We start from the raw sequence: 14,078 nt of genomic DNA, 5'->3' as shown, positions 1-14,078 counted from the left end.
TGGTGCTGGTTTTTATTATGCTATTATCTTGCAATTTTATATGCAAATATATATTTTGTATTGTAATTTTCACCAATAAAAGTTAAACCTTAAATGAGGTTTCTTTAGCACTCTCCAGACCAGTAGAGGTTAACTTTACGAATGGGTATATATCTAATCATGACCAGCAGGTGGAGACTGAAAACAAAACTTTGGGACAGTATATCCTAGCCCCTCCTCTCTATTTCCCTCAGTCTTCTTTCAGTCTCCAGCAGGTGTTGAGTGATCTGTACCCATCTCCCTTGGTAGGGCTGTTGGAATTTGTTTAGGGGGTTTATTGTCCCTGTTTTTAGCCGGACGGAGCTTGGGCGGACTCTGTTTGGGGGTTCGTCCGACCTCGGGGGTGTCAAACCCGGCGGGTCACGAGCGGGGTCCCTCCCCCCACTTCCTCCACCTCCCCACATTTTTTTAGAGGAGCCTCAGCAGTAAGCCTTGCCCCCTAAATCAAGCAAGGCATATTGCTTCGAGAGCCTGTGGAGTCTGTTCTGTAAAAAAAAAATCCTGAGGTAGTGCTGGTCTGGAGGGTTGTATCCCTTTAAGAAAACTGTATTTTACTGTATTTTTTCAACTAACCGGCACTTTTTTGCAGCTAGGTCGCGTATGGAGCAATGAGCACTTCTAAAGGGAAAAAGTGCTCATTGTGCTCCAGACGCGAGGCACTCGCGGCCGGCCTGTGCAAGCGGTGTTCAGGCTGGTGCGGTGGAGGAGCTCCGTCGGCAGCGGCTGCAGGCGCCCAGAGCTCCCCGCCGATGGTGCCTCGCGAGTCGGCAGGGAACGGTGGGGAAGCCCGGTCTTCTCCGTCCGCCCACGGAGGGATTCCCCAAACCGCCGACGGTCGGGTTTTAGAGGATTCCCTCTCAGCTGATTTTTTGACAGCTGATGCCGGCTTGCCTGCTTTAGCGGCTGAGACTATTCAGGTTTCTCAGCCGCTTCAGGCTATGGAGGGAGCTTTTTTGGCGGGAAAACCGCCATCTTCTCTGTCTGGCCCCTCCATTTTGTCTTCCACCTCAGGTGACCTTCCCCCTGTTTTGACTATGCAGGGGCAAGGTTCTGCTGGGTCCCCTGCTGTGGCAGGGAGTCCCTTGGGACCCTCGGGGGGTTTTTCTCCTGAATTTTTCTTTTCTTTATGCAGAGCCTATTTTCAGGCGGCTGGGGGTCCCGGTTGTGCCCAGGGGGTTTCGGGGGGTGGGTTTTCCTCCGCGCTCCCTGCGGCTTTGCCTCTTTCGTCTGGCGTGACGTCCCCTCCGCCGCCTCCCTTGTCCAAGCGTCCGCGGGTGTCGTGGGACGAGAATTTGTGGTCGGAGGAACGGGTCGGTCTGGAGGAGGACCTGGACCCTTCTGAGGAGTTCCAGGACTCTCTGGAGGGGACGGAAGCTGGCGGCGGGTTGTCGGATTTCCCGTTCTCCAGTGACGAGGCGTCCGTGGTGCGCCTTTTTCAGAAAGATGAGCTGCCTGACCTTATTCAACAGGTTTCTTCGGTTTTGCGTTTTGAGGACGCGCCGCCGGAGACTCCGCGTGTGGGGGACCCCCTGTTACGGGGGATCCGTTCCGTTTCCCGCTCTTTTCCTATGCATCAGGATATTCGGGATATTATTCTGGAGCAGTGGAAAACGCCGGAGACGCCGTTTCGGCTGGCGCGCAGCATGGCTCGCCTGTATCCCATTCCTGAAGGGGATCGGGCTACGTTAGCTTCGCCAGTCGTGGATGCGGTGGTCTCGGCAATTTCCAAGCGGCATACCGTGCCTGTTGAGGGCGGTTCTGCCTTGCGGGACCCTGAGGAGCGCAAATTGGAGAGCATCCTTAAGCAAAATTTTCAGGTCTCTGCCTTTGGGGTCCAGGCGGCTATTTGTGGGGGACTGGTCGCTCGCGCCGTGTTTCGGTGGGCGGAGCGGGTCTTGGATCGAGAGTCTGACGACTGGTCTCTGGTGGATCAGGAGGTTGCGAAGATTGAGATGGCGGCCTCATTCCTCTCAGATGCTCTATATGACTTGGTGCGGATCTCGGCTAAGTCTATGGCTTTTGGCGTGGCCGCAAGGCGTGTGTTGTGGCTGCGCGCTTGGGCGGCGGATGCTGCGTCCAAAGCTAAGCTTACTAAATTTCCCTTTCGGGGGTCGTTTTTGTTTGGAGAGGACTTGGATAAGTTGATTCAGACTCTGTCGGACTCGAAAGTTCCCCGTCTGCCGGAGGACCATGCCCGCCCGGCGTCTCGGGGGGGTGCGGCCCGGGGGCGTTTGCGGGATTTTCGCAAGTATCGCCCTGGGCGTGGGGCTGCTTCTTTCCAGTCTCCGGGATTTTCCCGGGGTCGGTTCTTCCAGCGCATGCAGCCCTTTCGGGGGGCCCGTCGGGGGGCAGGGAATCCCTCCGCCGGTTCCCCCGCTTCCCGTCCTGCACAATGACGCCTTGCCGGCGCCCCCTTTGGTTCCGGTGGGGGCCCGGCTGCGCGAATTTTTCCCCAAATGGGCCGAGATCACGTCCGATCAGTGGGTCCTGGAGGTGGTGCGGGACGGTTATGCCCTGGAGTTCGCCCGCTCTCTGCCGGATTTTTTCCTCGCTTCTCCGTGTCAGACTCCGGGGAAGACGCAGGCTTTTCGCCAGACCCTTCAGCGCTTGCTAGATCTCAGGGCAGTTGTTCCGGTGCCCCCTCCGGAGTGGGGCACGGGCAGGTACTCCATTTACTTTGTGGTGCCCAAGAAGGAGGGGACCTTTCGGCCCATCCTCGATTTAAAAGGGGTCAACAGGGCTCTCAAGATTCCCTCTTTCCGTATGGAAACTCTGCGGTCGGTCATTCTGGCGGTTCAGCCGGGGGAGTTTCTCACTTCTCTCGATCTGACGGAGGCCTACTTGCATGTTCCCATTCGGGCCTCTCATCAGCGTTTCCTGCGCTTTGCGATCTTGGGTCGGCACTTTCAGTTCTGTGCGCTTCCCTTTGGGCTGGCCACGGCTCCTCGGACGTTCACCAAGGTGATGGTGGTCGTCGCGGCAGCCTTGCGGTCGGAGGGCATCCTGGTACACCCCTACCTGGACGACTGGTTAATTCGGGCAAAGTCGTTGCAGGAAAGCTCCCGGGTTACTGCTCGGGTGGTGGAGTTTCTCCGGTCGCTGGGCTGGGTGGTCAACCTTTCCAAGAGTCGGTTGGTCCCGGCTCAGCGTCTGGAGTACCTAGGGGTGCTGTTCGACACCTCCTTGGGGAAGGTCTTCCTCCCAGAGGGCCGGGTGAGCAAATTGCAATCTCAGATTCGCCTGCTTTTGGCGTCCCGGTGTCCTCGGGCGCGAGATTTCCTCCAGGTCTTGGGGTCGATGGCGGCGTCCCTGGACGTGGTGAGGTGGGCGCGGGCCCACATGCGTCCTCTCCAGTATGCTCTGCTCCGGAGGTGGTCTCCCCAGAGGCACGGGATGGATGTTCCGGTTCCCCTGCGAGGCTTGGCGCGCTGCAGTCTGCGTTGGTGGCTCCAGACCCCTCACCTAGTTCAGGGGGTGGGTCTGGATCTCCCGCAGTGGACGGTGCTCCTGACGGATGCGAGTCTCCTGGGTTGGGGGGCTCAGTGTTTGGGTCACTCAGCTCAGGGCACCTGGTCCGCGGAGGAGGCCGCCTGGTCGATCAACGTGTTGGAGACCAGAGCGGTCCGTCTGGCGCTGTTGGCTTTTCACTCCCTGTTGCTGGGCAAGTCGGTCAGAGTGCTGTCGGACAATGCCACGGCGGTGGCTTATGTCAATCGTCAGGGGGGCACCAAGAGCACTCAGGTGGCGCAGGAGGCGGCTCTGCTCATGGTTTGGGCGGAATCCCATCTGCTGGACCTCTCGGCCTCTCATATAGCCGGAGTAGAAAATGTTCAGGCAGACTTCCTCAGTCGTCACTTCCTAGATCCAGGAGAGTGGTGTCTCGGCGCCGAGGCGTTTCAGTTGATAGTGCAGGCTTGGGGGCAGCCCCTGATGGACCTGATGGCCACGGGTGGCAACGCCAAAGTGCCCCGCTTCTTCAGTCGTCGCAGGGACGGTCTGGCCGAGGGTCTGGATGCTCTGGTCCAGCAGTGGCCAACGGAGGGGCTGTTGTATGTGTTCCCTCCTTGGCCGCTGGTGGGCAGAGTGCTTCTTCGCATTGTTCACCATCCGGGTTTGGTGGTGCTGGTGGCGCCGGATTGGCCTCGCCGTCCGTGGTATGCGGATCTGGTGAGGCACCTGGTAGCGGATCCTCTTCCTCTGCCTCTCTCGGACGACCTTCTGATGCAGGGTCCCATTCCCATGTTCGACCCGTCTCCCTTCTGTCTTACGGCGTGGCTCTTGAAAGGGGTCGCCTTAGCAAGAAGGGATATTCAGACAAGGTGATCTCTACACTGTTGGGGTCCCGGAGGCTTTCTACCTCTCGGGCTTATGTGCGGGTTTGGCGTCTCTTTGAGGAATGGTGTCGGGCGCGGGGAGTGACCTCTTTTCGCGCTTCTCTGCCTAACATTCTGGAGTTCTTGCAGGATGGCCTGGATAGAGGCCTGGCTTGGTCTTCTCTCCGGGTTCATCTTGCGGCCCTGTCGGCTTTTCGAGGGTTGGTGTCAGGTCAGCGTTTATCGGCTCTTCCTGATGTGATTCGGTTTTTGCGGGCGGCCAAGTTGCTTAGGCCTCCCCTACGGCCCTCGGTTCCCTCTTGGGATCTTAATCTGGTTCTCTCTGTTTTGGTGCGTCCGCCTTTCGAGCCCTTGGACGACTGTTCTTTGAAGGACCTTACTTTGAAGGCGGTCTTTTTGGTGGCCATTACTTCTGCTAGGCGTGTTTCTGAGCTGCAGGCTTTCTCTTGTAGGGCTCCCTTCTTGGAGTTTTCTAGGGAGCGGGTCGTCTTGCGGCCTGTTCCTTCCTTTCTGCCGAAGGTTGTTTCTCCTTTTCATGTCAATCAATCGGTGGTTCTCCCGGTCTTGGGTGGTCGGGAGGGCTCTTCTGAGCAACGGCAGCTGCGCAAGTTGGATGTCGGTCGGGTCCTTCGCTCTTATGTGCAGTGGACCCAGGAATTCCGGAAGTCCGATCATCTCTTTGTCCTCCTGGCGGGTCCTCGTCGGGGAGCTGGCACTTCTAAGGCTACTATTGCGCGCTGGATCAAGGAGACGATTGCTTCCGCTTATCTTCTGAAACAGCAGCCTGTTCCGGAGTTTCTCAAGGCTCATTCCACTCGGGGTCAGGCGGCTTCTTGGGCTGAGTCGTCGCTCGTGCCTCCAGTGGATATTTGTAAGGCTGCGGTTTGGTCCTCCTTGCATTCCTTTGTTCGTCATTATCGGGTTGATGTGCAGGCGCGTCGGGACGCGGTGTTCGGTGAGCGTGTACTGGTATCGGCCCTTCGGGGGTCCCGCCCGTGAGAGGGACTGCTTTGGTACGTCCCATTCGTAAAGTTAACCTCTACTGGTCTGGAGAGTGCTAAAGAAGGAGAAATTAGGTTCTTACCTGCTAATTTACTTTCTTTTAGCTTCTCCAGACCAGTAGAGGTCCCCACCCTGTCTGTTGTTGTTGTTGTTGGGGCTGTTGCGCGGGCAGTTTTTGGTTTTTGCTGCGGGTTCTAGTATTTTTCTAGGGCCGGGGAGAATTGAAGAACAGCGGCTGTGGCTCGGCTGGCTTAGCTGGCGAGCTGTGGGGACATTCTTCCTTCGGGAATTTCTCCTCTGCATTTTCCAACAGCATTTTGGGTATGTTATTTGTTACTCCTTTCGGAGTATTGTTTTTTCTCTCTGTTGTTTTCCAGTTCTTGGTTCTGCTTGGCTATTCGGCAGACTGAGGGAAATAGAGAGGAGGGGCTAGGATATACTGTCCCAAAGTTTTGTTTTCAGTCTCCACCTGCTGGTCATGATTAGATATATACCCATTCGTAAAGTTAACCTCTACTGGTCTGGAGAAGCTAAAAGAAAGTAAATTAGCAGGTAAGAACCTAATTTCTCCTTCCTTACATTAAAAAATGTCCAGTATACATGGATTTCCATTTAGGACCCCTACCCCCACTCCGTTTTTATTAAGATTTCTACTGCGGCTCAGAGCACTAAATTCCCCAACACTACTCCAACTCTCAGAATTATACGAACGTCTAAAGATTTAGGCCCTGATTCTGCTAAGTGCATCTAAAGTTAGGCGCAATTTGAATGTCCAAGATAGACGCCCTTTGTAGAATCGCACTCAGCACTGTTTTAAGATGGCCTTTAGACAATTGGGTTTTAGGCGAGAGTTAGACGTTGAAACATTGTCCTTAATGTTATAATATTTTATTATTATGACGTTATTAGAATGGCGATTTTATGGTGTTTTTCATTATAATTGTGATACTGGGAGTTGGATCTTTTTAATGCTGTTACTCAGTGGGTAAAAGCCCTGTTCCCATCTAGTCATAGGTTCATATCCCAGCACATATTTTAATTTTGGCATTCTACCTTTCAGGTGCACCTTGATGATCTCACAATGAGGTCAGCATTGTGCAGCTGCACACCTCCATTTGTAGAAGCTATGCTAAGGTCTATCTGTTTTTTCTGTTTTTAAGCTTTTGCAACTGAAGTTATGTATGCAATCTATATATTTTTTCATGTGCTTTCAAGAATTAGCTGATTGGAGCATTGTTTAGTCAGAAAAAAAGGGTAGCTTTTTAGCAAGAAACCTAAAGCTGTGTTTTTTTCATATGCTCTGCTTCAGTTAATGGATGTTTTCCTCTAATTAGCAAATAACATTGCTGTTCACAAGAAATAGAAGGTTTTGCATGCAATATATCTGTTTTGATGTGCCCTGTTTATGTGGTGCCTTCTTAAATGTACAGTAAAGCAAAAATGAAAACCCAGAGAGCTATTTAGCAGATCGCATTAAGGATGTCCAAACTGTGCCTATGTTCCATGCCTGAAGCCCAAACTATGCTCAAAAGTAGACCTGGTTTTCATTCGTCTACATTGTAGGCATGAAATGGACACCCCAGCGTTATGCAAATGAATCGAAGGATACCCATATTGAAGCCTTGCCCAAACCACACCCATGCCTATTCCATTAGGCGTGAGTTTTCCCAATTGGTGTCCATGAAATTGTGAATGCACCTACAAAGTGGCGTCCACATCCTTTGGATGTCCATGTGCCAATTATCGCTTGTTAAGACCCTTAAATGGCTCATTAACAACTTAGTTTGGATGCCTAAGTCCTGCTCAGCATTAGGGGGGGATTTAGGCGCCCTTTATACAATCTGGGCCTTAGCATTCCAGGCTGTGGTAGAAACCTCTACTGAGTCTTAATAATATGGGAAGGGGGTCATCATAATGCCTGACATCACCAAAGGACTATGGTGTTTTTATCGTCTTCCAATCAAACCTTCCTTGGTTGATATTGGAATCTTTTGACTGCTGACTGCATGTCTGTCTGGAGGTCTTACGTACAAGAAAGACGGTCATGTTCCATGAAATGTATCAACATTTAGAGTTCTTAATTAGGACAGTGGCATTAATAGATTAATAGCAAATTTAAATGTTGGCCTTATAGACTATGAAAAATTCATTCAGTATTGGCATGGCACTTTATTGTTTAATCTTTTTTTTTATTTGCCCAGGGTGAGTGTCAGCAGGCTAAACTACGGGAATATGAAGAAAAGCTTATAGTGACTGCATGGTATAATAAGGTATGACAAGTGCCTTCTAAGCTGTGTACTGTTAATAAATTTTCTCCGTAGTTCAGTATTTTTATTGGGTTCAGTATTTGCATGAGCTTCCCACAATTAGAATTTGTGTAAGAAAAAACATTTGCCCATTCAGCAGGGAGAAGAGGGTGTGGTTTCATTGGACTGTGATGTGCTGGAGCTTGAGGGGAGCTGCCATTACTGCAGACAGGAAATGCATAGCAGAGTTCAGTCTTGGATGGCCGTGTGCCATTCCACAAAAAAGGAAAAACCAAATAAAATTCCACAAAGAACAAAAACCAGGAAAAAAGAAGAGTGGGCATGACCAAGTGTGCAAAGCTGGCTGATCCAGTGTATGTAGTTCTTTATTAGAATCAAAATTGAATTGCCACTCAATGGAATGATTTAGAGATGGTAAAATAAAAAAGAGAGAGAGATTATATATCTCTGGACTTGACACAGGCAGTGTTTACCTGCAGTTGCCTTTATCAGGAGTCCATTATAAGGTGTAGGATTTCATGTGAGTTTGAAAATACGGTAAGAGTCAACTTCCTATGAGAACCACAACTGAGCAAACTAAGAAATGCACTATGCAGCAATCGGCTCTCTTTAACAGCATTGGTCACTCAAGTCCAAAGATAGATATTATCATCTTTGAATCAGTTTTATTTTGGCTTCAATAGAGAACTAAATACAGTGTTGTCCTTTTGGTCATGGTCATGGCCATTGGGTTCATTACCAGCAAGGAACTGTACAGGAGAAATGGTTAATTCCCTATGAAGTTACTACTGCACTGGCAATGGTAACAAGTTCCAATTGTATAAGCCAAACACCAACGAACTTGTGATACACTTGATTGGAAACACTCCAAATCAAATAGTTCAATATGAAACCCTCAGAGTCCTGCACTCAATAAATTTATTGAGACAGCTAATCGCAGGTGGGCAGTTTTTCTTTCATTGGGTAATTCCCTAATAAGCCCTTATTGCAACTTGCTGTTGCTTGGAGAATCATTCCAGATGTGATAGTCGGTTTGGCCAGGCAGTTCTACAGAATTTATTCTTTATTTAGATGCCAACTTTCCTCCAACCCTTTTGGTTTGCCAGGCTCAAGGCAGTTAGTATTAACGTCTTTTCTCAGAGGCATGATCCTGGCTGCTAAGGAGTCCCACGTGTGAGAATATGCTACCTGCTTGTCCTCGGATAAAGCATAGTTGGTACCTATAGCAGGTGTCATCCAAGGACAGCAGGCAAATATTATCACAACTCCCCTAGTTGGCTTCTTAGCTTTTTTACTGAACTGATAGTCCCACGAGCCATCATCAGGTGAGAAGACTTAAAGTGACAGTACACTTTTAGACTGTCCATACTGAGCTCCGTGGATAATGTCACCCACATGTGAGAATATTCTTCTGTTTTCAGATAACTGTTACAGGTGAGTAACAATGTTTTTAGGTTTGTCTAGCTCAAGATAGTAATTGTTCTGTTCCCTGTGCAAACTGGCTGAAATATCCTGCTGTCCAAAGAGAATTTTGATTACAGGTAAGCAAGTTTGTTATATTGTTTACCCCTTCCCCCTCCGTAAAATATGTGCTTTGTTTCAGCATGCATAGTTTTATTTATAGGGGGGGGTTCCACCCCATTACAAATCTCCCAGCTATGTTGGTATTTTTAATTCCTTTGGTACAGCAGCCAGTCTCAAACGTATGACCCTTTTATTCAGAGGCAGTGGCCTTTCAGGTAGAGTCATTCTGGGCCACAGACTTCATGCACAATACTAGCTTAAAAAAAAAAAAAAGCCCTGGTTACCTGGCCCCCTAAGGTTGTCTCTGCATATATATAGGTACCAACTATGCTTTTTTGTTTTAGGAAAAAAGCACTACTTACACATTTCATAATCAGATCTCCAAGTGTACTTTATTGGAATGTCTACCTCAATGTAAGTGCAAAATGTGGACTTGATTGCAGAATTTGAAAATGAGCTTGCAGTCCTGGGAATACTGTAAACCAGCAGGTCTGCAAGCCCCATAGCCAGATCAAGAGCTGCCTTTCCCAGATGTATGTAAAGTATGCACTTTTGACCTGTGGTTTTATTTTCAAAATGCATCTTAAGTCCACCCAATAAACATACTTTTCAGGGTGCCTTTTGGTTTTCTTGTGCTGAATAACACTCATGTTGATATTCTGTTTTCTTGAGATATATATATATATTTTTTAATGGTTTCAGTTTTCTTTGTATTTAAATTAATTTACAAATCGTTTCCTTTGTTGCAGAGTTTAGATTTTCAGAAGTTAGCAATGGAAACCCGCTTAGCAAACAGTACAACCAAAGAGCCAGGTGCTTGCAATACAGGACGCTCTTTTCTAGCACAGCAGCGTCATGTCACCAATACGAGGCGGAATCTCGCTGTAACAATACCTGCCGCAGCTTCTAATTAAACTACAAAAGATATAACACTAAAGTGCCTTTAAAGAGAACTTGGCGCTTCCATTCAAGTTCCTGAAAACTTAAAGGAAAGTATGATGCTGGTCATCGGCTGTTTGTATTTAAACACTACAATGCTGGTTGAATTAATTGTTCAAATTGACTTCAGTTAGAAAAGTGTGACTTTTACAAAATCATTGACAAAATCAAGGTGTGTTTATAAGCAAGTCTACAAAATATATTTGTATCTTTATAATTTATTGTATATTAAAAGGTGAGTAATTGGCAATATATACGGTACTGTATACATTCTAGCAGTTTGGAATGTAATGAACAGACATCAATTTAAACTCTATTGACCTTGAGCAAGAAAAATAGATTTTCTGGAGGAACTCCAGCAATATTTGCTGGATACTGACCAGCAATAAGACCTGTTCAAAATACTTTTAGCAATCAGAATGAACTTTACATACTTTTCAACTCAACTATGAAATGTATACAATTACTTCAGAGCTCTTTCTTCCAAATGTAATGAAACAGTATAATGAAGAAACCACATAGAAATCAGTTTGTATTAAAGTGTAATGAAAGTTTTTCTTTCATTAAGGTGTTAACTTGCAAATGCCAAAATCAGCTGCTTTGTTAGCAAATAGATTTGAACTTACCTGGACTGTATTTGCTCAAGAAAACATAGATGAACCTGAAGTAGATATTTCTAAGTGCTTGTGTTTGGAAAATTATTCTTCCAAGATTTGGTTTTATATATGTATTTGTTAAATTAGCATCAGGCCAGCATGGTGCATGCAGCCCAGCATCATTCTGCATTTTCATTTCTAAGATGATCCTGAGCAGAGAAGTCTCAGTTAAGGTTATTTTTTAATGAAGGCAAATACTGTATTCAGTAAAATGAATTTGGATGAAACACAAATTTTAATCTACCAGTCCAGTTTAGTTTACCCATTATTCTTGTGTTGTCTTGCATGTTAGCTGCCCTTCACCAGCTATTAAGACTACCAGAAAGACACCAGTAACTTCATGGACTGCTTGAAAGAGTGAGGGGCAACCAATCCTGTCAACCTAATTATTATTTATTTAAAAATTTATACCCCACCTAAAAACCTAGGTGGTTTCCAAACAGCATACAAAGTCATTTAAATATAATCCATAACGCATATAATACAGACAATCTTAACATCTGCACTGCTGTTCAACTCCCCGCTTACTCATATAAATGCATTCACAAATAATTATCTTGAAAAGTTTTTTAAAAGTAACCCTGTGTTTTGCCTAACTGTATCCTGTCGCAACAAGTCAGCACAAAACCCTTTTTACCTACTGCCCTTCTAGTGTAAAATAGAAATTACACACCTAAACATAACTGACCTGGTAATGTATTCTAAAGTTACAATAATTTGTCAGTTGTCAGTCCTGATGTCGTAGAATAAAGTTGATTGCGTGGCTTATGTTTAAATGCTCTAAACCAGGGGTGTCAAACTCAAATACACAGTGGGCCAAAATTAAAAACTTAGACAAAGTTGCGGGCCAACCTTGATATTTATTGAAAAAATGTCTACAATTGAGGAAGTTTTTCCTTCTCATCAGATATAACGTTGAACCTTTTCATATGGAAACAAACTTAAGTTTTGCTTAAACATTGAATCTGGAACAAGCAAAGCTTAATACTATAAACACATGTGAAATCAAATAAAAGATACATCTTATACCTCTTTCTCTATTTGTAGCCTTCTGAGTTAAATTTCAATGGTATCCTTTTTTTTCACAGGCTAACAATAATAATAATATTTTCCTTCAATAAAAATCCAACCATTCAAGTCCATGTCTTGGAGTAGCTAGGAAAAGTGCATAAAGAAAACATTCATTCAAGCTCAGTTTGCTACACTCTGATCTACTCTGCACACTGGGCCAAGCCAGATACCTGGCATCTCTTCTTGGATGCTAGTTCATCAATGTTTGGGGTCAGGCTCTGACCTGAGGAAATCCTCAGGATTGAGTGAAGGTGTTCATCATCAAGGAGATATATGTGCTGCCGAACATAGAGAGCATTTGAGCAGCTTAGGTACAGAGCTGGGGCATTATGTCAGGGATGTAATGTAGAAACTTCAGCGGCCACAGTGTCATACTTTGGCTTCAGCTTGTCACTACACTGGAGTTCAATCAGCTCAATTTGGAGGTCAGTTGGTGTGCTTTCCACGTCAACTGCAAACAGATTACTAAGCAGTTCAAACCTATATTTCTGAGCATCAAAGTCGGCAAATCGCTGGGTAAACTCGGCACTGAGTACGCTGAGTTTTTCAGCAAACTGTGCACTTGGGAACACAGCGGTAGAGATCTGCGTTTTTATGGTTTGGTAGCAAGGAAAATGGCCCAGGTTTCCTTGCAGCATCTGAGTTTCCCACAAGCACAATTTTGTTTTGAAAGCCCTCACTACAGCGTACATGTCTGTGATGACACGGCCCCACCCCTGAAGCTGCAGGTTCAGCGCATCGAAATGGCTCATGATGTCACAGAGAAATGCCAGCTCAGATAGAAACTCTCTATCCTGGAGCTCTGCTGTGTCTTTCCTTTGCTTTCTAGAAACTGACAAATTTCCTCATGCAACTCGAAACATTTGTTCAGTACTTTTCCTCTGCTTAATCATCTCCCCTTGTGTGATATATTCTGTGGTTACAGCTACTTTGGCTCCGCACACAAGACAAACAGATCTGTCCTTTATATTTGTGAACAGATATTCTGCTTCCTACTTTTCTAGAAAGCTTCTGTTTCTACCTTTCATTTGGCTATTTTTGGGAGGGGTGTCCTGATGTGACTAGTAGCATGAGATCGCTAATGAATGTCAACAGAGGAGGGGGCACTTGTGGGTCCTGATTGACACGCCAACGCACCAGCAGAGCATTCTGGGATTTGTAGCATTAGCAGTGCATGCGCTATCTACCAGCTCTAATAGACATTAGATATTTTCTCGCAGGCCAAATATAATTATACTGCGGGCTAGATTTGGCCCACGGGCCTGAGTTTTGACACCTATGCTCTAAACTGTATATCTTCCAAAGCTTGAAAGTCCAATGGAGATTTTTTTAGAAACATTTTGCATTAATATACCTACAAGTAATTACAGTACAGTCAGAAACGTATGCTTTTCGTAGTATCTGAGAAAATACTAAAGGGTATGCACTTGAGTCTAGTTTGGGTCTCTGTGTTAGGGCTTTACTCTGTTTGGGAAAAGTCTGAAAGAAGATTTGACAAATTTTGGCTAATTTAAGTGGTTCATGTATAATTACACAAATGAAATATTAAATGCAATTGGATAAAATTTGCATATGAGCCCCTAGAATTAAGTGGTTATCTGATTTCAAACATTTAGTAGAAACTCTAGTTTGGCATTAAATGTATTACTGTCATAAAACAGGTTGATTGAGATCAAGTCATTTTATTTTCCATTCTGTTTTGCAGGGTTGAATGCTTTCCTCAACTACCTCTTTGGTGTTAACTGTTTATATTTATGTATTGATTTCAGTGATTTTGCATTTTTTTACATTGCTGTGCTCTACTTGGCTGTAAATATCGGCAACATAACAGAAGAGCTTTTAGCAGAATGCATTTGTTAGAATGTTGCTTAAATCTGAAAAAAGTAGATTGCTTTTAATGTATCATTCTGGTCCAGTATGACTAAGATCATCATGTGTGGTGGTTTATAATAGACATTTAGAAATAAGCTTTTATTAGCACTTAAGGGAATATTGTAATGGACTTCTTTTAATAATCACATGTGTTTGACAGCAGAAAAGCTATTCAATGAATTTGTTTCTCAGTGGTGTACAGTTAACAAACCAGCATTTCTCAAGTTTTTTACAAGTTTCCAAAAAAAAAAATACCTAAGTGATAGCATTGATTTGTTTTTTAAATCAGCAAAAGAATCTTAAATGTAATGCTAAAAAACATAATTGGATTTAATATGTATCTGGGTTTCTTCTTGTTCACTCTTCCCTGTACC

At 45.8% G+C, this 14,078-nt stretch overlaps 1 protein-coding gene across 1 annotated transcript in view; it reads left to right on the top strand.

Moving 5' to 3' along the window:
* Positions 1-14,009, top strand: part of HOOK1 (hook microtubule tethering protein 1) — a 102,486-nt gene extending 88,477 nt beyond the window's left edge. Inside the window, exons 21-22 of the mRNA XM_033916094.1 lie at positions 7,577-7,645; positions 9,916-14,009. Of these exons, the coding sequence (XP_033771985.1) occupies positions 7,577-7,645; positions 9,916-10,080 (234 nt within the window). The 3' untranslated portion in view covers positions 10,081-14,009. The remainder of the gene's footprint in view (positions 1-7,576; positions 7,646-9,915) is intronic.
* Positions 14,010-14,078: the final 69 nt, after the last annotated feature.

Source organism: Geotrypetes seraphini, chromosome 12 (assembly GCF_902459505.1).
Source record: "Geotrypetes seraphini chromosome 12, aGeoSer1.1, whole genome shotgun sequence".
Classification (NCBI taxonomy): Eukaryota; Metazoa; Chordata; class Amphibia; order Gymnophiona; family Dermophiidae; genus Geotrypetes; species Geotrypetes seraphini.
Note: the sequence above shows the minus strand (reverse complement) of the source record. Positions and strands in the feature narration are given on the sequence as shown.